Raw genomic sequence first — 22158 nt, 5'->3', positions numbered from 1 at the left:
TTAGTGGCACCTCTCACTTCCCTTACTTAGAAGGATTTTGACACCAAGAATTGGCCAGAAAGTTATGAGAAATCTTTTAATCAACTCAAGGAAGTATTTCTCAAGGCCTCCTGATTACAATACCCAGTTCATCAGAGATCCTTCATCATAGAGGTAGACGCCTCCGCCACAGGGGTAGGGGCCATCCTATCAACATAATGACAAAGGAGTACTCACCCTTTGCTTCTTCTATTCCAAGAAGTTCACACTCCCTGAAAGAAACTATACTATAAGAGTCATAGAGCTATTGGTGATAAAACTCGCTCTGGAGGAGTGAGTGGCGACATTTGCTAGAGGGAGCCACTTACCCCGTCACTATATACACAGACCATAAAACCCTTCAGTACCTCCAACAGGCCAAGTGGTCATTATTCTTCAATCGTTTTGACTTTGAGCTTAAATATCATCCGAGAATTGTTGTGCTGATGCTTATTCCTCGAGAGATCAAATACGCAGAAACCTCCTTGCCGTATTATTGATCCTGCAAGGGTCTTGGCAGCCTCAGTGGTTCCAGTACCGACTGGCACTTCCTAAGTGCCTTCAAGGAAAAGGTTCTGCACTGAACTCATGATGCACAAATAGGGCACCTAGGCACCAGGAAAATTCTATAACTACTGTCCTGACATTATTGGTGGCCCCGGAAGGTGCAAGATATTAGTCATTACGTCAAATCCTGTCCTAATTGAGCTGCCAACAAGCCATCGCATTCCTGACCTTGGGAATGAGATGGCTTGTTGAGCCTTTGCCAGTCCCCGAGAAGCCATGGTCCCATATAGCAATGGACTTCATTACAGACCTGCCACCCTCAAAGGGTTGTACAGTAATGTGGATCATAGTGGATCAGTTCTCGAAAAAGGCACATATCACTAAAAGTAAAGTTATAAGTATGAGAGAAAAAATGTGTGAAGCTTGCTGGGCAGACTGGATGGGCCGTTTGGTCTTCTTCTGCCGTCATTTCTATGTTTCTATGTTTCTATGTAAAGGAAGGATACGCAAAATTCATGGTACTCAGAAAACTAAAACCACTACTAACTCAAAATGATTTCCGAACAGTTCTACAGGCACTAATTTTCTCCAGCACGGATTACTGTAATGCCTTGCTGCTAGGACTACCAAATACTACGTTAAGACCACTTCAAATACTTCAGAACACAGCAGCTAGAATACTAACCGGAAAAAGGAGGAGGGACCACATAACCGAAACCTTAGCGGAACTACATTGGTTACCGATTGAACACAGAATTAAATACAAAACCCTATGTACCATCCATAAACTAATTCATGATGAGAAATCAGACTGGCTAAACACAGCATTACGGGTACACGTCCCACACAGAAATCTTCGATCAGCAAATAAAGCACTCTTAACCATCCCTTCAGTTAAAACAGCAAGACTAACCCAAGTGAGAGAAAGGGCCTTATCATTAGCAGGACCCACAATTTGGAACACAATGCCTCCAGAGATCAGATTACAAAGTGATCTCAAGGCATTTAAGAAAAGTTTAAAAACATGGCTTTTTAAACAAGCATTTAACAAGGAGACAGGAGAATAGAAATTATTCAGGAATAAGCAGATAAACACCGACACACAGTACTTATGACAATACAGTAGAGTAGTCTATGAACCCCACATCACAGCTAGCATATTGATAACACTATGTAGAATAAATTTACCCGTAAAAGTACTTTCAGTACACTCGGTCATGACCCACTTCTCTAAAAATTATTTTGTCTAATGATATATTGTAACCGAACCTTTGACGGCACCTGTTAGAATGTACTATAGTACACTTTTACTTACATTAAATATGTGCCTACATGTAAACCGTTGCGATGGTATATAACTTAGCGACGGTATAGAAAAGATTTTAAATAAATAAAATAAATAAATAAATAAATTACCTTCTACTCCATAGCTAGCCCACCACTTCTTCCAGCAAGTTTTTCATCTCCATGGCTTACCTGAACACATGGTCATGGACCAGGGAGTCCAGTTCATTGCTAATTTCTGGAAGAACCTTTGCAGGAAATTCAAGGTTTCTCTAGACATCTCCTCTGCTTATCCACAGACCAACAGCCTGAAAGATTCTTAAAGCCTTCCTGAGGGTGAACGTAAATGACCGGCAGGATGACTGGTTTCCCTGCTGCCATGGGCAGAATTTTGCCAAAACAACCATGCTGGAGAGTCATCGGGCTCCTCATCCTTCAACATAGTCTACGGCTGACATCCACAAATTCCATTTCCTGTTCCTCTGACAGTCCTATGCCCCACGACATAGGCAGCTGCTCAGAACCTGGGAGAACTTTGGAAAAAGACTCGCTGGCTCCTCATCCTGGCAACAGAAAGATATAAGAAACAGGCTGATAAGACACGCCACCCAGTGAGTGTGGCTCAATACCTGGACCCTACACTTAAAGACTCCCTCCATGAAGTTCTCTCCTCGGTTCATCTGGTTGTCCACCAAGTACGGCCAGTCAGTTATCAACTCCAGTTACCGTCTGCATTGAAGATAGATAATACCTTCCATGTGTCTCTGTTAAAACCACTGCTGTTATCTTGGCCATCTCAGACCATCCCTAAGCCTACTGAGGCAATTTCTGAGGAGGACACCGATTACGAGGTCTGAGCAATTCTGAACTTACACTATCTCATTTCACTATCTCATTTCATGGAAGGGTTCTGGACCAGAGGAAAACACTTGGGAACCTGCCTTGAACGTCCAAGCTTCTCTCCTCAACAAAGAGTTCCATCGGCTCTGTTTCCATAAGCTCAAACCTAGAGGCTTGGGGAGGGGGCTTAGAAGGAGAGGTACTGTAACGTGCGGCCGCTGCCGTTGGCCCCACTCATCTACACCACTGACACAGCCTCGATGCTGCCAATTCTCCTGCTCAGCTGGGTCTCTCTTAAGTGTGCAAGAGTTTCCAGTGCTTAAAGGCCCTGTGACAGGAAAAGGGCTGTGGCACCTTTGAATGACCCTCATCGGTCTCTGCCAATTTAAAGCACCACCGGGCAGACAGCAGATGTCTCAGCAATGGGTCTCCTGCCATTCTTGCATGCAGTATGTGTTGCTCTTCGCCCGCCTAGCTCCCATTCCACCCCTTGCCTTTGCTCTGTCCTGCCCCTCTCTTGCCTTTTCCTGGTTCCTTGACTCCCTTCATTGTTCCTTCTCTCCTCTCTGTTTGTCCTCCTTGATCTTGACCTCAGATTGGACACCGACTCTGCCTGACCTCTGCATGGATACTAACTCTACCTGACCGCCGCCTGACTGAACCTCAACCTGTTTCTTGATTCCATCTGACCACTTCCTGAAGGAACATCATCTACATCATGCCAGCTTCAGAACCCAAAGGCTCAACCTGCTAGGGAAGAGGCTGGTTCAAGTGAAGCCTAGTCCTTGTCCCAGCTTGAGTGTGTCTGCCTGCTGTCGGTTTGCTAGCTGTCAGTTTGCTAGCTGGGCAGAACCAATGATGCCGCAGCCTAAGGGCTCACACACCATGACATTCTATTTCTATTTATTAAAATTTATTGTCCGAGGCAGATTAAAAAATAAAACATACACAATCCCATGATCAAATACAAAACGCTAAAAAAGAATCACACATAAAGAAAAACATAACCCGCCAAAACATAGTAATCATAATACTGATCTCAGAGAGGAAAAGCAAAGTGCCTTTATGCTTCTGACCAATTAGACAGTATCAGAATGACTGATTCCTGTATCAGGCCAATTCAGTAAAGTCCGCGTGAGAGTGGGCGAACGCCTGCTCTCCCGGCGCACGCGATTCAGTATTTAAATTAGGCTTGGCGGTAAAAATGGGTAAAAGGAGGTGCTAGGGACACTAGTGCGTCCCTAGCGCCTCCTTTTTGACAGGAGCGGCGGCTGTCAGCGAGTTTGACAGCCGACGCTCAATTTTGCTGGCGTCGGTTCTCGAGTCCGCTGACCGCCACGGGCTCGGAAACCAGACGCCGGCAAAATTGAGCGTCCAGTTTTCGACCTGACAGCCGCCGGCCAACTTCTTTTTTTTTTTTTTTTTAACTTTTTTTTTACTCTTCCGGACCTCCGACTTAATATCGCCATGATATTAAGTCGGAGGGTGCACAGAAAAGCAGTTTTTACTGCTTTTCTGTGCACTTTCCCGATGCCGGAAGAAATTAGCGCCTACCTTTGGGTAGGCGCTAATTTCTGAAAGTAAAATGTGTGGCTTGGCTGCACATTTTACTTTCTGAATCGCGGGCGAATACATAATAGCGCCCTCAACATGCATTTGCATGTTGAGGGCGCTATTAGATTTGGCGGGTTGGATGCGCGTTTTCCGCCCCTTACTGAATAAGGGGTAAGGGAAAATGCGCGTCCAATAGCAGGCTAACAGTGCGCTCTGTCGGAGCTCACTGTACTGTATCGGCCTGTGTATGCTCTCTTAAACAGGAAGGTACTGCCCTTGTCTCCACCACCTCCACTGGGAGACTGTTCCATGCATCCACTGCATTTCTATAAAAAAATATTTCCTTAAATTACTCTGTCTACTTCCTTTCTCCATCATCCTATGACACCTCATTCTGGAGCCCCCTTTCCATTAAGAAACCCACCTAACTATACATTGGTATCTTGGAGGTATTTAAATGTCTCTCTCATATCTCCCCTAGCCTGATTTTCTTCTAGAGTATGCATATTTAGATCTTTTAAATTTGCCGCCATACATATGCTTTACCACTGACCAGTTTAGGAGCCACCCTTTGGAAAATTCCATCCAGTTTACATTCTTTTCAAGGTGTGGTCTCCAGACCCAGGCCCGGCGTGACAGGGTTTATATACCATGCATTTGCACGGGGGTACACCAAGGGAGATGGCGGGCTGACAGAGGAGCCTAACTAGCCAACGGCCAAAGAAAGAAAGAGCGCCGGCGACCAACAGAGAGGCCTGTCTTCCATGTACGGACATGTGTGCGCACACGCACTTGCCCCCGCACAGCTTCTGCTCCCTCTCCCCTCCCCACTCCAAACAGGAAGATCAGTGGGCCATATGGCCGTATGACCTTTGCCCATGAGAGCCTATGTGTCACATATAGGCTCTCACAGACACACACACATATAATGTATCAGTGAGGGAGAGGCAGCCTGTATATGTTAGAGAGAGGGAGAATGTGTGAGAGAATTAATGCGTTATTGTGCATGTGTGGGAGAGAGAAGATAACATTTTTGCAGCCCTATGTCCCCCAATCCACGACAATCTCAGGGTAACTGGAAATCAGATCCCAGGTATGGAGAGCATATTTTTAAATCCTTATTAGTTTTAATTATTGGGTGTAATTTGATGATTCTGCTCTTTTGAAATATTAATTTTTTTTGGGGGGTGGGGAGGGAAGGAACATTTTTAATTGGACTTTTTATTCAACGGATTTTTTAAATATTTTATTGGTGTTTGGGAAATTTTCGATATTCTATTCATTAACTGGTTTGAAATATTAGTTTTATGAATATGACTTTACTATTATGATTGTTTTATATTTCTTGATTTTATTATTTACAGGGTCATTCATCAAAATGCGTTATGGCGTTAACGCACGCAATAACACGTTAACACATGCGATAATAATGCTATCGCATGGCTCGAATGCAAATTTTGGAAAGGGGTGGGATTAGGGAGGAGGTTGAGCAGGAATTATTAAAATGAGGGGCACTATCGCACCGTGCAATAGCATAACGCATGCTATCGCATGGTTTTAATGCCAGAAATAACTACACCTTTTTTCCTGGCACTAAGCTGTGCAATATGCCCAAAACTGCCGTAAACGCAATTTGCGATAAATTTTTAGAATTGTATTTCGGCCATTTCTGTGCTTGGGAAGAGAGGAGTGTGGAGTGGAGTAGAGTAGAGAGGAGAGAGAGAGAGAGAAAGGCCTCTGGGGAGGCCCTCACAGTTTGCAACTATTTTTATGCTTATATTAGGTGCTACAACCCAAGAAAGAGATCTAGGCGTCATAGTGGATAACACATTGAAATCTTCGGTTCAGTGTGCTGCGGCAGTCAAAAAAGCAAACAGAATGTTGGGAATTATTAGAAAGGGAATGGTGAATAAAACGGAAAATGTCATAATGCCTCTGTATCGCTCCATGGTGAGACCGCACCTTGAATACTGTGTACAATTCTGGTTGCCGCATCTAAAAAAAGATATAATTGCGATGGAGAAGGTATGGAGAAGGTCTACCAAAATGATAAGGGGAGTGGAACAGCTCCCCTATGAGGAAAGACTAAAGAGGTTAGGACTTTTCAGCTTGGAGAAGAGACAGCTGAGGGGGGATATGATAGAGGTGTTTAAAATCGTGAGAGGTCTAGAACAGGTAGATGTGAATCCGTTATTTACTCTTTCGGATAATAGAAAGACTAGGGGGTACTCCATGAAGTTAGCATATGGCACATTTAAAACTAATCGGAGAAAGTTATGTTTTACTCAATGCACAATTAAACTCTGGAATTTGTTGCCAGAGGATGTGGTTAGTGCAGTTAGTATAGCTGTGTTCAAAAAAGGATTGGATAAGTTTTTGGAGGAGAAGTCCATTACCTGCTATTAATTAAGTTGACTTAGAAAATAGCCACTGCTATTACTAGCAACGGTAACATGGAATAGACTTAGTTTTTGGGTACTTGCCAGGTTCTTATGGCCTGGATTGGCCACTGTTGGAAACAGGATGCTGGGCTTGATGGACCCTTGGTCTGACGCAGTATGGCATGTTCTTATGCCATTTTATAGCTTGAGGTGAGGTGCTGGTGGTGGTTTAGGGGCTAGTTTATCATGCAGAGTGAGACGTACAAACAGCACAGTACATCTTGTGAAGATTAGACTTCATTTGGAGTGAGGAAAGTCTCACAGAGATGAAATTTTGTACTATGTTATATCGGCCTAGCTTGATGGTACGCTGTTATAGAGTCCGTCAAGCTAGGGTGAGAAAACATAGTAGAAATTTCAGTGCGAAGCAGTATGTTATCGTGTGGTAATCCTAAAATTACCATAAACACTCCCCTTTTTCTTAGCACGGGCATTATGCATGCATTATTATCGCATTTTGCTTAATCTAGGGGTTAATGTTTTATGAAGCATGGTAATGTTTCTAGTTTTCCATTATTGCTCTGCAAATAGAGGTTGGCTTGTTGCGGATTCCAGTTCAGTTCTTCTCAGTATGTTTCTGTTTATACTTTCTGATCTCTTTGGCCTGGATTTATCAAAATGCGGGAAGTATCGCATGTGATAGCAAAAAGGGTGTGTTTTATGCTAATATACAATTTATTGCACTTTGCACTACTTATCTATGTGAAGAGCTAAGTGAGTGTAAATAGCGATAACCTTTTCAGAGTTAGGAATTATTTCCTACATTCAACCATTGGGGGGGGGGGGAGGGAGGGAGGGAGGGAGGGAGAGAGCGAGAGAGAGAGAGCCTAGCCATAATGTCCTCTCCCAAGATAGGTATTTGTATCCCTATGAGAGGCCCACCTAGTAACTCGGGGCGAGGGTTAGGTGTTAGTGTAGGGGGTTTGGGGACGCTTTGACAGTCAATGTGAGACATACGAACAGGACAGTGGTCTCTTGTGAAGATTGGATGGCCTCAAGCTAGGGGGAGAGAACATTGCCCAAATCTCATCTTGGAGAGAGTTTCCTCACTCCGAAGGCCATCCAATCTTCACAAGAGACCACTGTCCTGTTCGTACGTCTCACATTGACTGTCAAAGCGGCCCCTAACCCCCTACACTAACACCTAACCCTCGCCCCGAGTTACTAGGTGGGCCTCTCATAGGGATACAAATACCTATCTTGGGAGAGGACATTATGGCTAGGCTTGTTCTCTCTCTCTCTCTCTCATAGGCTGTTCCAGAGACATCACTACTTGCGAGAAAACCTTACCACCCAGCAACACAGGCTATCGCACAGCTTAACGCGATTCAAAGAGGTGTAGTTAAAATCAACGTTAAGTCTGTGCGATAGCATTTCGCACAGTGGCATGTCCAGCCCACTCCCCGCCCCTAACTCCTCCTCTTTTGGGAATTTGCATCGCACCATACGATATGGTGCGATCGCCTGCGTAAAAGACATTTTCGCATGTGTTAAGGGTCTATCGCATGCGCAAACAGGGCTTTCCACATGCGATAAGCCCTTAACGCATGCGAAAACGCCTTACCGCATTTTGATAAATGAGGGGGTTTATTCTGTATTTAGTCAGGGGCTCTCCACGTTCTGCATATGTGACTGCGTTGAGGTATTTTGCTAGCATGTAATTTCTGTGTAGGGATCTATAGCAACCTGGTTTCCTAATAATTTTATTGATGTACTAGGGCCTTGTGAAATATGTGCAGTGTTGCCTTTTCATATATAAGGCTCTTAGAGTTGTTTTGGTATGGAAGTTTACTTTAGTGTTATGGTATTTCTGTTTATTCATGGCTTTCTGAGGGCCAAGTCCACATGCAGCACGCATTACAATATTCTAATTCCATAGGAACTGCAAGTGTCTTTTTTGCAGAGTATTCTGGTTGGCACCACTGGAGTGCATGTAAATAAAGGGGTAGATTTTCAAAGGGGTATGCGCGCCCCGAAAACCTACCCCAACCCCCCCCTGCGCGCGCCGAGCCTATGCAAAATAGGCTTGGCGGCGCGTGCAAGTCCCGGGGCTTGCAAAAAGGGGTGGTCGGGGGCGTGGCCAGGGGGCACGGTTAGGGATCAGGGCGTGTCCGGGGCATGTGGGCGGTCCGGGGGCATGGCCAAGGGCCCCAACACAGCGGCCTGTGTCGGGGCCTGCCGCGCCGGCGCGCGTAAGTTACTACTGCCCGGAGGCAGTAGTAACTTCTCCGATAAAGGTAGGGGGGGTCTAGATAGGGCCGGGGGGGGGGGGGGGGGGGTTTAGGTAAGGGAAGGTGCAGGGGGGTAGAAAAAAAGTTCCCTCCGAGTCCGCTATTATACTATTACCTATCATAATGGTAATAGTATAATAATACTATTACCATTCACAACTGTGCCATATTTATTCATTTGATTACCTATGTACCGTTTCATAGTCTTATTTTTTCACTTGCTATTCTAATGTATCAATAGGCTGAAATGTAAATATTGTGCTGTTCAATTTCTCCCCTTCCATCCCAAGTTTATTTTCCTTGTTTTATTGTAACTTTCTCTCTCCCTTTCTCTGATTCACTGTATTTAAAGTTCAAGGTTCTTATTGAAAATATTGTTTTTTACGTTACGTTATGCTTTACACTCCTTGTTATTTGTAAACCGGGTTGATGTGATGCCTATCATGAAACTCGGTATAACAAAAACAATAAATAAATAAATAAAATAGTAGGGGCAAGATCATGTGTTTTTTTCTCTATTGACCATTGCTCTCTATGCACCCAAGCAACCTTGGCATTTGCCATCACCTTAGCAACCTGTTTGACCACCTTGAAGTCATCGGATAAGTTTGTCCTAGATCCTGCTCCTTGGGGTTTTGCAGCCCAAATGCATGATTCTGCATTTTTATTTCTTTAGTCTTTTCTATACCGTCAAAACGGTTTACATCAAGGCACATAAAAAGTAATGATACTACAATGTGTCCCTTTACATAGGTGCCATAAGGTTCGGTAACATAGTTTGTGATCAATGTTCATTGTTAAACGTAATGAATCCTGTCCATGTCTCTTTCTCTCAGTTTGAAGTAGAGAACTAAGCTTATAATTAGCATTAAATCTTGGCTGCCAGGCTCTAGACCATTCCTTGAGTTTCACGTGTTTTCCACATCTTCCTGAATGCCTACCCTATTGCAGGATTTGAGAAGCTGCTGTCAGGATTCACACTCTTCCCTCATAAAAACTTAAGCCTTATAGTCTTTATCTGCTATCATATTCTGTCTGGTCTGCCTAATTTATATCCTTTTTCTACAGTTGATCCCTGACTTCCCCTTCACTTTTGCACTCCTAAATATCATCTGTGCTTTTCCCAGGCTTTCTTGAATTTTCTCCCTCCCTTGGGAGACTGTTCTTTCCATCTACGTCCCTTTCCGAGGAGAAATATTTCCTAATGTTATTTCTGAATCCATCTCTTTAAGCCTTTTATCATGATCTCTAATTATAGAACTTTCTTTCCACTGAAAAATATTTGTTTATTCAACATCATTTGTATCTTTGATGTATTTGAATATCTCTATCATATCCCATTCTCTCCTCTCCTCTGGGGTATACATATTTAAGTCCTTAAATCTAATTTAATAGGGCTTTTGGTGCAGACTGTACTGCCATCAATCTGTCCATATCCTTTCTGAGGTATGGCCTCCAGAACTGGACCCACTACCCAAGATGAGATTTTGTCATGCATTATCACCTCCTTTATTTCAACTGCTTATATCTCTCCCTAGGCTCCTCAGCATTCCCGTCTCTGAGCCTCTGCTGCCTCTGTGAATGCAATAGGATTTGTGCACCACTAATGTTGAGATTCATTCTCCCAGCCCCTCCAAGTGAAGTACTTGAGCAGTGATTCCCTCCTTGTCTGTGTAGGAATACCTAGAATTCCGTAAAGAGCGGAGTAAAATGCTGCTGTCACGAAGGAATCAGCTGCTTTTGGAGTTCAGTTTCTGGAATGAGCCTTTGCCACGAAAAGGACCGAACATCTATGAGCTGAGAACCTACAGATTAAAGGTTGGTTTTTTTTCTCTCTTAATTTCCAGAGTATCCCTTTCCCTTATGAACCCTTTTCTTTGCTGGATGAAAGCAGAAGGGTGTATTACAGTGATTTGAGAAATCAACTTGACTCTTTTAAACTCATATTTGCCCAGTGACAGTTTTTGATCCAGTCCTGGGTTTTAAAATTATTTCCCAGTGCACTGTGGTATTTGTAGTCCTGCATCTTGCATTTGAAATCAGAGCCACAAAGTGTCATTGGGTAACTATTTCATAGGATCCCTGCTTTGGCTTTGGATATTTCTTTACAAAGTGCAATAAAAAAAATATTCCTGGAATTGGTGCTATCTTGTAATTATCTGTACACAGTATGTCATGTTAAGACACTGCAAAATGTCTTAATCTATCTAGATCTTTATCAAGAATGGTATAATTTGATTTCTGTCACTGCTGCATAGGAAACATTTAATTGCCAGGGTAAATAACTTTGAAATGATTATGATGTAGTCCAGCTTTTTAAAATTGAATACTGATGATTAATTTAAAGGTTTTTAACTGGCTTTTCCATTAACAGGCGCAGATCTGCAGCATTGTTTGCAACATATAACTAGCATTACTGAAAACGTGGAATTACGAGAATTACAATTTAAATTCTTATGGCAGTTATTTTACTCATTGAAAAGAGCATACCAAGCCCGACTGTGTGCCACATCAAACTGTGCGAAATGCGACGCTCCCTCTAGCGATTATTACACGGATTGCGCCTCTTTCTGGAAGGCAGTGAGAATTTTAGGGATCTCTCACAGATCACCTCAGACCTTGGTTATTTGGGCTGTATGATACTGAACCATATACTCTCCATAACAGTCAAATGTTGTTTCTGGATAAAGCAAGCCTGATAGCCAAGAAAGCAATTTCAGCAGTATGGATAGAAGAAGAAACTCCATGTCTGAAGTATTGGGAAACTAGAATGATCCGGTTGTTGACGTTTGAATACCTCTCAGCCAAATCCTTGCCACTCACCAAGCATGAAGCAGTTTTTAAAATTTGGCAACATATATTGTAAGCCTTCCTCGGATGGTAAAAGAAACCACAGCATCCCTGTGATTTAGAGGGTTGTTTTCTTGAACGGCTGGGGTGTGGTTCCCTCCTTATACTTGCCACTGTCTTGAGCACTTTTACCCTCCTCTGTGTCACCTGCTAGCATCTTACCTTACCTTTCCTCTATTGGTTTAGGATACCAGATTGGTGGGATAACAGGGCAGACAGGAAGCGGTTTCTTGAAGTGCAGTTTGTGTTGTGTAATTCTGAACTAGAATCCCGTTTTACCTTCCGCTGATGTTTTGCTGTATCTCTTGTAAAACCCAATAACAAACTGATAACAATAGGATGATTAATGGTGTTATGGCCCAGTGGTGAAAATAAGAAATGGTAAATAGGCTACATATAGCTACTTATGGAATAAGAGAAGAACACAAGCTTGAATGTGTGTTGGGGGGGGGGGGGGGTTTCAAGAGAAGGAAGGCATTGGGGCAGGAGGGAGGATCCTTTATTCCTTTTGTTTTTTTAAGGAGGTGTTTGGAATGGTATTATGGGGTGATATAATTTAAAATGTTTCAAAAATATGAACTGCTAACTGGGCAATTGCTGGGCAAAAGGATGCCCTGGGCAAATGTTACTTTTATTTATTTAAAAATGTTTATATACTGCTTTTACGATATAAAAATTAATCTAAACGGTTTACATACGATACATACCTAAGAAAATACAAAACTCAGAGCAGTATAGTATAAAAACTAAATAACAACAAAAACCACATTGGAAGGACAAACTAATAAAAACTAAAATTAATATCCAGGCTTAGTATTCAGAGTACCAAACCACAAATATTGTTAAAAGAAGTAGCTGGAGAATGAGGGAGGATGATAGTCGAGGGTGATTGTGTTCTCATGCAAAAAGCTAATTGAAATAGGTAAGTTTTTAGTGATTTCTTGAATTGTTGAGAGTTTGAAATTTGACAAAAAGAATATGGTAAGGAATTCCAAATAGATGGACCTGCAACCGAAACCGAGAAAGCTCTGTTTTGAGTGATTTCCAACCTTGTAAGACGAACCGAAGGAACATCCAGTAGGTTTTTATTTAGAGATCTTAAGTGTCGTGTTGATTTATAAATTTGCAGAATGGAGCACAACCAAGTTGAAGATGAGTTATGTATGAATGAATGAATAATGGACAGCATTTTATATTGGATTCTGAATTTAATGGGAAGCCAGTGAAGAGAATAGAGTATTGGAGATATATGATTTTTCAATGAAGTACCAGATAGTATATGAGCAGCAGCATTTTGAACTAGTTGGAGGAGACGGATAGTTGAATCAGGTAAACCAAGTTTGACTGACTGACTCAAGTGTCAGACTCAAGTCTGGTTTGAAACATAGAAACATGACGGCAGAATAAAGACCATCCAGTCCGCTCATCCCCACAACTGCTCAACTCGACAATCCCTACCGCTCCCTCAGAGATCCCCTGTGCTTGCCCATGCTTTCTTGAATTTGGATACTGTCCCATCCAATGTCCCTATTTATTTACATTTAAAAAAGCAGAAATGGTTAAGCATGCAACACTTTCAAAATCTTTAATTTCCTTTCGTGTAGCAGATGGACTCAAAACAAGTGGGTATAGCGTGCTCGTGCTAGCAGTTGGAGACGGATCTGACATCAGCACGGGTACATATACCCCCACAGGAAGTGCAGCAACTCAGTAATTTCTGTCTCCAAAGCAGTTTGGAGCTTCCAACATTGCTGAGCGTTCATCCAAATTCTACTCGACTAGATTCTTGAAGACTTCCATTTGAAGATCGAGCCCCGCACTCCTGCGGTGATACCCTTTGGTCCCTCCCCCAGTTGAGTTTCCCGAGGTGATTTCCGTGGTCCCTCGGAGGTGAGAGCCTCGGTCCGGTGGCCGAATCGCGGCAGGGACCTAGCCCCCGGGTGAGAAGGGCTCGGGCGCGGCGTAGAGGCGGCCTCGGTCCCGACCCGTGCGCGGTGAGGACTTAGCCCCCGAGTGAGAAGGGCTCTGGCGCGGCTTAGAGGCAGCGGGTGCACTTCCTCGAGCGTGGTGGTGGAAGGTACTTACCCTCTCCCCCTGCGGCCGGAGACCGCCCGGGTCACAACCGGGAAGCGCCGAAGATCAGGTAAGGCGTACATCTTTCTTTGGTCTCCGGAGGACGAGGATCAGCGGGGTCGGCCTCCGTGGCGGCCCGCTATTTTGCCTGCCTGTTCACTTCCGTGTTACGCGCACATAGTTCCGCGCACGTTGTTCCACGCACGCTGTTACATGTACATCATTACGCGCAGCGTTTGGTTAGGCGCAGGCCGTAGAGCGCACATAGTTACGCGCATGCTGTTACGCGCACGTTGTTACGCGCACACTGCTACACGCACAAAGTTGGGCGCACGTTACTAGCATGACTACGTACACGCCGCTAGGTTAGGCGCTCGCTGACAGGCACGCATTCATAGGCGCACAGCTTTCGCGCATAGCGATATGATACGCAATGGAGCGTATGAGAGCCCAGGCGCCCACGGAGCTTGCGCCTCCAGAATCAGGCATTAGAGCTCTAGGCCTCTGCTCAGCATGCCATCTCAGAGCTACACAGAGCGAGGAAGCAGATTCCCTATGTGCCCAATGTGAGGAGGCCTTGGGACTTCCAGGGCAGGGCCGATCCCAGCCCCTACTAAGTGCCAGTTCCTCAGGGAACACCCCGGACCTAGCAGGCCGAAGTGCACAGCCGGGGAATCCTAGAGACCTGGTGCCCCTGAGACCAGACCCTGCTTCCCTCTCCTGGGTGGAATTATTCAAGGGGATTCATGCCTTTGTCCAAATGCAGGCTGCTCCTCGACCAGACCCATATGTACCTGCTGACCCGGCCCCTGGACCTTCGAAGCCTAGGCACGGCCACTCGCCACCCGGGAGCCCCATTTATAGGGATTCAGATTGCTCTGAGGAAGAAGGTGAGCTTCCCGAGCACGGTGAGCCTCCCTCGGAAAACGAGCCGTATCGAACCATGAGACGCTTCTTCATTAAGGAGGATCTCCCGGATCTGGTCTTTCAATGCCTGTCGGAGTTGGCTATCCCGGGCCAGGGCACCCCAGGGGAACCCAGAATGAACCCCCTGCTAGAGGGCCTTCGTCAGACGACCCACCATTTTCCCCTCCTCCAAGCAGCACAGCAGTTAATCGATCTGGAGTGGAATGCGCCAGAGGCCTCATTCAAAGGGGGTCGGGCCTTATCCGGCATGTACCCCCTGGACCCGGCAACTAAGGAGCTGCTGGCGTGCCCTAGGGTAGACGCCATAGTCTGCGCAATGGTGAAGCGCACGGCCATTCCAGTTGAGGGTGGGGCGGCCCTCAGGGATGCGCACGACCGGCGCCTGGACGCCATCCTGAGGCAAGCTTTTGAGGTGGCCGCTATGTCCCTACGAATCGCGATCTGCTGCACCGTAGTGATGCGTTCCTGTTTGTCACAAGCCAGGAACAACACCCCGGGGGAAGAGATGGAATCAGCTCTCTCATTCCTCACTGACACTGCCTCCGACTTAGTGCGTACGGCAACCAAGGGAGTGTCCTTATCAGTGGCAGCCAGGGCATACAAATCTACTTCCATGAGAGGGTCCATGCAGGGTAAGATCTCTAATATCAATCATCATGGGAGATCGTCTTAGAATTGTCTCATGGAATGTGAACGGCCTAGGCTCCCCGATTAAGAGGTATAAGATCCTGCAACAACTTAAGAAAACGAACCCCACCATAGCCTGTCTCCAGGAGACCCATCTTACAGCCCCAGAAAGTCAAAAGTTACAGCGTAACTGGGTGGGATCTTGTTGGTTTACGCCGGCACAAGGGAAGAAGGGAGGAGTAGCTATTTTAGTTCACAAGAATGCCACTTTTAAACATTATAATACTATCTCTGACCCCGATGGTCGACTGGTATTGATCACAGGAAACTTTCAGGGCTCTGATATCACCATTTGTTGCTTATATGCTCCCAATGCTTACTCTCATACCTTTTATACTTATATTTTGTCTCAACTAGTGGAACATGCTAAAGGTTATGTCATAGTAACGGGTGACTTTAATTATGTGGCAGACCCCACCCTTGATAAAACTCCTGAGGGTCATTCTACCCACACTCATGAGAGTAAGGGGGTCCCCTTTCTATGTTCAGAGTTTGCCCTGCTAGACTCATGGCGCACGCTGCATCCCACGGAGCGTGACTATACACATGTATCTAGAGCACACCTAACTTTATCACGTATTGATTATATACTGGTTCCCAGAGATGGCTTTCATGCCGTTACTGCGGCGGTTATAGGCCCACAAACGGTATCGGACCATGCCATGATATGGATTGACTTGCGGTTCCATAACAGAGAACCTGACGAGAAGTTCTGGCGTTTTCCCAGTTTTCTCAGAAATGACGAGGGTTTTAAGAAATTTCTTTCTCAGAAGTGGGATGATTTTCGCACCTTTAACTGTCAGCATTTGGACGACCCCCAACTATACTGGGAAACTGCTAAGGCAGTTTTGAGGGGCGAAATCATCTCCTTTGTAGCAACCTGTCAGAAAAAATTAAATTCTAAGATTTTGCAATCAGAAACCAAATTGGGCATTCTGAAAAGGGCCCTACTACCCCGGCCGTCCCAGGAAACACGCAACGCCTACTTTGGGGTCTTAAGTGAATTAAACGGTCTGTTGCATCAAAGAGCTCAGAAAGCCTTCCAAGTAGCAGAAAGGGATTTCTTCAGATTTGGTAATAAGGCCGGCAAACACCTGGCTAATTTAGTGTGTACCCATAAGGGGAAAACGTTCATTCCCGCTATGAAAACCAACACTGGACATTTAGTGACGTCAAGGAGGGAAATCTGTGCAGTTTTTCAAAAGTTCTATGAATCCCTATATACTGACGATACGCTGGGAGCTGCGAGCAAAGAGGAGGACTTTTTTTAAAGGGCTCAATCTCCCGTCACTCTCGACATCACAGCGGGAATTTCTTAATCGTCTCCTTTTGGCTTTAGAAGTCCTGAGCGCCATTTCTACCAGTAAACCGGGGAAAGCCCCAGGGCCGGATGGCTTTTCTTTTGATTTTTATAAACTATTGCAATATCGTGTTAGTGACCCGTTGACCCAATTTTACAATACAGCTGTTCTTACCAAACACCTCCCGAAGCACTTTAACACAGCACATATTACGGTTCTACCGAAACCAGGGAAGGACCCGTTGCTGCCAAGTTCCTACAGGCCTATATCTCTATTAAATTATGACCGTAAATTGTTAGCCAAAATTTTAGCAGAAAGACTAAGCCACCTGCTCCCGCAGTTGATTTCCGAATACCAGGTGGGATTTGTTAAGAATAGACCTGCCTGCGGGCATATTATACGGTTACTGTCAGCTATGTCTGCCTCTCTCACTTTAAAAACACCGGCCTTGGCCATAGGCTTCGATTCAGAAAAGGCCTTCAATCGAGTGGCCTGGCCAACGTTATGGGATACAAGGGAATTTTCTGACATATCTTGCCTTACTGTACCAGGACCCCACCTCTCATATTGTGGCTAATGGGACCAAATCGGGGGCTGTTACTATCCAACGGGGGGTCAGACAGGGATGCCCTTTGTCTCCGTTGCTGTATATCTTGGCCATTGATCCCTTATTACGGAAAATAAGTGAAGCACCGGAGATAGAGGGCTTTGGAGATGAGCCGCGTATATTTAAAATCGCCGTATTTGCGGATGACATATTGATATTTCTTACTAACCCGCAGCAGTCTCTACGCCCGTTACTAGATATTCAAACTAAGTATTGTAGATTTGCTGGCCTAAAGATCAATCATGACAAATCGGAGGCCTTAGATGTAGGCCATAGGGTGAGACCTAATTGGAAGGGCCCTTTCCCGTTGAAGTGGGTGGACCAGACGATGAAATACTTGGGCATTAAAATACCGGCAGTAATTTCAGATTTTTACAAGGTAAATATTGAACCACTGTTGCAAACCTCATCTCGCCTTCTTTGCAAATGGCAAGGTTTACCTTTATCGATTTCTGGCCGGATTCAGTTGATAAAAATGATGATACTACCCAAGTGGTTGTATATTTTACAAATGGCCCCATTGTGGCTCAAAGCAAAGGACTATGCAAGGGTAAATCAGATATTCCGTAAATTTATATAGAATGGCAAGAAGGCCCGGGTAGCACTCTCTACATTGATGCAACCACTCTCTAAGGGTGGCCTCAGTTGCCCGAATATAAGATTATATAATTTAGCATTCGCCTTACGTCATGTCAGGGATTTTATAGCAGGGTCATCATATTATACGCCGTCAGTTTCCCTTAGGGCATGGTGGGGAGTGGGCTCTTTGAATTATCTACTTCAGGTCCCGAAGAATAAAATACCACAGGATGTACAGGCACAACCTCTCCTTCAGGCTTGTAGGAGGGCCTGGGCCTATCTATGTACTAAAGGGGGATTATCTTCGAAACTGACTGCTCTTATCTCCATTTGTGATCATCCGCTGTTTCCCCCCGCTGCTACCACCTCATTGTTTCATAAGTGGAAACATAAGGGACTGATTTGGGTCTATCAATGCTATGTTAAGGGCTCCGACCACCTGAAAGCTTTTGCAGAACTACAGGTTGAGTTTCTGCTGGCAGCGACTGATGCGTATGCCTATATGCAACTCAGTAGTTTCTTAAGGGCAAAGGGACGTGAGTTTGAGATGTCTCGCCCATTTTGGAATCTTTTGGAATTGGTCTTTACTCCCCCCACGGCTAGACCACGAATAGCATCATATAGTAAAAGTCTTCATTCGTATATGAAATATGATGCCCATATGCTGGCCTAACAGAGGTGGGAAGGATGGGAAGCCTTCACTCTTACTGAACAGGAGAACCTTAATGGTTTTAAAACTCTGCCTAACTGGTCTACTTGTGTAGCTTTTCGAGAACTTCAATATAAATTCCTCCGACATTTCTATTTAGCCCAAGATACAGCATATAAGATGGGGATCACTAATTCTTCTATGTGTCTTAAATGTAACTCCCAGGTGGGCACGTTTGAGCATAGTTTTTGGGACTGCCACGAGTTACAGAAATTCTGGGCGGACATAAGGGAGACGTGCGAAAAGTTGCTGGGAACCCCCTTGCCATCAGGACCCATGCTCTGGCTTTTTGGAGTGGTATCTGACGCACCTAAAACGCTCGCTATGTCTTACTTACAATTTCTCCAGAAAGCAAGTCTTGTGGGTAAAAAGGTCATATTATCTAAATGGACCTCAGAGTGTGCACCGAACCACGAGTGTTGGTTTCAGATTTTAGTTCATATGTACACATTAGAATTTCAAAGTTACCAAGGCAGTCCCACCAAACGTAAGACGGAGATGGAGAAAATATGGGATCCGCTGCGCAGGTATCTAACACCGGAGCCCACTGTAGCTTAGTAGAGTTATAAGGACACACCGGGGGGGGATTAGGTATATCTATATAGGGTAGGGTTGGTTGGGGTGGGAGACTAAGGGATAAGTCATATTTTGCTCTGAATGAAGCCATTAGTTTAACAATATGTATGATCTTACGAGTTTTTATTTGTACCTGCTTTTGATAGTTCATATTCTTCACTCACTGTTTACGTTGTTGGCTTTTTGTGCAACACAAAATCAGAAATGTACCCTCGCACGTTTGCAAGTTGTATTCTGGATTTTGCTATTCTGGTATTGTTAAATTGTGAGCAATAATAAATATATATTACAAAAAAAAAAAAGACTAATCTGAGAAAATTCTTTTTCACTCAGTGCACAATAAAGCTCTGGAATTTGTTGCCAGAGGATGTGGTTAGTGCAGTTAGTGTAGCTGGGTTCAGAAAAGGTTTGGATAAGTTCTTGGAGGAGAAGTCCATTAATGGCTATTAATCAATTATACTTAGGGAATAGCCACTGCTATTAATTGCATCAGTAGCATGGGTTCTTCTTAGTGTTTGGGTAATTGCCAGGTTCTTGTGGCCTGGTTTTGGCCTCTGTTGGAAACAGGATGCTGGGCTTGATCTGACCCAGCATGGCAATTTCTTATGTTCTTATGACGCCTAGATCTCTTTCTTGGGTGGTAGCTCCTAATATGGAACCTAACATTGTGTAACTACAGCAAGGGTTATTTTTCCCTATATGCAACCCCTTGCACTTGTCCACATTAAATTTCATCTGCCATTTGGATGCCCAATCTTCCAGTCTTGCAAGGTCCTCCTGTAATGTATCACAGTCTGCTTGTGATTTAACTACTTTGAATAATTTTGTATCATCCGCAAATTTGATAATGTCACTCGTTGTATTCCTTCACTCACTCGTTGTATTCCTTTCCAGATCATTTATATATATATATATTGAAAAGCACTGGTCCAAGTACAGATCTCTGAGGTACCCCACTGTTTACCCTTTTCCACTGAGAAAATTGACCATTTAGTCCTACTCTCTGTTTCCTGTGTTTTAACCAGTTTGTAATCCACGAAAAGACATCGCTTCCTATCCCATGACTTTTTAGTTTTCGTAGAAGCCTCTCATGAGGGACTTTGTCAAACGTCTTCTGAAAATCCAAAAACACTGGGTTGATAAAACAAGGAGGAAGGCGATCTAAAAAAGATGCCAGGAAATGTCCGTTAAGATCCTTTATTAGGAGACTTGTAAATCCAATATAAAATTGCCCGACTCAGGGAGTTTCGCCCCCCTCTCTTGGGGGCTGCCTCAGGGGCTTTGTAAGAATGTCATAAGTATATCTGAAGATAAACTTTTGTCAATCAATTTTTCTGGAAAACTGTAAGTTGTTGTCATAAGACAGCAATGCAAGGGTCTCCTGCAGGGCGTGAATATGAGTTGAGTAGGAGACTGGTGCGCCGTTCCATACAGTTTTTAGGTTTATATCCTCACAAGCCCTAAGTGCCAGCCAGCCCCGGCGCATAAAACAGCGCTTCGATAAAACTCCTAGTCACGCCCTGCAGGAGACCCTTGCATTGCTGTTTGACTACAACTTACAGTTTTCCAGAAAAATTGATTGACAAAAGTTTATCTTCAGATATACTTATGACATTCTTACAAAGCCCCTGACGCAGCCCCCAAGAGAGGGGGGCGAAACACGGCCTGAGTCGGGCAATTTTATATTGGATTTACAAGTCTCCTAATAAAGGATCTTAATTGACATTTCCTGGCATCTATTGTTTCTGTTTCCTTAAGAACATAAGAACATAAGAAAATGCCATACTGGGTCAGACCAAGGGTCCATCAAGCCCAGCATCCTGTTTCCAACAGTGGCCAATCCAGGCCATAAGAACCTGGCAAGTACCCAAAAACTAAGTCTATTCCATGTAACCATTGCTAATGGCAGTGGCTATTCTCTAAGTGAACTTAATAGCAGGTAATGGACTTCTCCTCCAAGAACTTATCCAATCCTTTTTTAAACACAGCTATACTAACTGCACGAACCACATTCTCTGGCAACAGATTCCAGAGTTTAATTGTGCATTGAGTAAAAAAGAACTTTCTCCGATTAGTTTTAAATGTGCCCCATGCTAACTTCATGGAGTGCCCCCTAGTCTTTCTACTATCCGAAAGAGTAAATAACCGATTCACATCTACCCGTTCTAGACCTCTCATGATTTTAAACACCTCTATCATATCCCCCCTCAGTCGTCTCTTCTCCAAGCTGAAAAGTCCTAACCTCTTTAGTCTTTCCTCATAGGGGAGTTGTTCCATTCCCCTTATCATTTTGGTAGCCCTTCTCTGTACCTTCTCCATCGCAATTATATCTTTTTTGAGATGCGGCGACCAGAATTGTACACAGTATTCAAGGTGCAGTCTCACCATGGAGCGATACAGAGGCATTATGACATTTTCCGTTTTATTCATCATTCCTTTTCTAATAATTCCCAACATTCTGTTTGCTTTTTTGACTGCCACAGCACACTGCACCGACGATTTCAATGTGTTATCCACTATGACACCTAGATCTCTTTCTTGGGTTGTAGCACCTAATATGGAACCCAACATTGTGTAATTATAGCATGGGTTATTTTTCCCTATATGCATCACCTTGCACTTATCCACATTAAATTTCATCTGCCATTTGGATGCCCAATTTTCCAGTCTCACAAGTTCTTCCTGCAATTTATCACAATCTGCTTGTGATTTAACTACTCTGAACAATTTTGTGTCATCTGCAAATTTGATTATCTCACTCATCGTATTTCTTTCCAGATCATTTATAAATATATTGAACAGTAAGGGTCCCAATAATTCCTTACTTGCCCTTGGTTTCAGGCAACTTATCAACTCCCCCACTCCCCCACTCATAAAGCAACTTATCAACTCCCCCACTCCCCCACTCATAAAGCCGGACATACTTTAGACCTCATCTTCATTAACTCTAGTATACACACAATCCACTCACCTA

The 22158-nt window shown here is 44.1% G+C and overlaps 2 protein-coding genes across 3 annotated transcripts in view; both read left to right on the top strand.

Moving 5' to 3' along the window:
- The window catches only part of NIPSNAP1 (nipsnap homolog 1), a 153063-nt gene that overhangs the window by 96341 nt on the left and 34564 nt on the right, over positions 1 to 22158 (top strand). The window contains exon 6 of one of the 2 annotated variants that reach the window (XM_029619795.1): positions 10553 to 10693. The exons of the other annotated variant lie outside the window; for it this stretch is intronic. Within the exon in view, the coding sequence (XP_029475655.1) occupies positions 10553 to 10693 (141 nt within the window). The remainder of the gene's footprint in view (positions 1 to 10552; positions 10694 to 22158) is intronic. 2 annotated transcript variants of the gene reach the window in all.
- LOC115100835 lies at positions 968 to 19492 on the top strand. The gene is made up of 2 exons (XM_029619794.1): positions 968 to 1016; positions 13455 to 19492. Exon 2 carries the CDS (start codon positions 14232 to 14234, stop codon positions 15396 to 15398), a length of 1167 nt encoding a protein of 388 aa, XP_029475654.1. The 5' UTR covers positions 968 to 1016; positions 13455 to 14231; the 3' UTR covers positions 15399 to 19492.

Source organism: Rhinatrema bivittatum, chromosome 11, assembly GCF_901001135.1.
Source record: "Rhinatrema bivittatum chromosome 11, aRhiBiv1.1, whole genome shotgun sequence".
Lineage (NCBI taxonomy): Eukaryota > Metazoa > Chordata > Amphibia > Gymnophiona > Rhinatrematidae > Rhinatrema > Rhinatrema bivittatum.
Note: the sequence above shows the minus strand (reverse complement) of the source record. Positions and strands in the feature narration are given on the sequence as shown.

Excerpts from the sequence above, each read along its gene's own strand:
- LOC115100835 (XM_029619794.1), top strand. The coding sequence starts at position 14,232 with ATGGAGCGTATGAGAGCCCAGGCGCCCACGGAGCTTGCGCCTCCAGAA.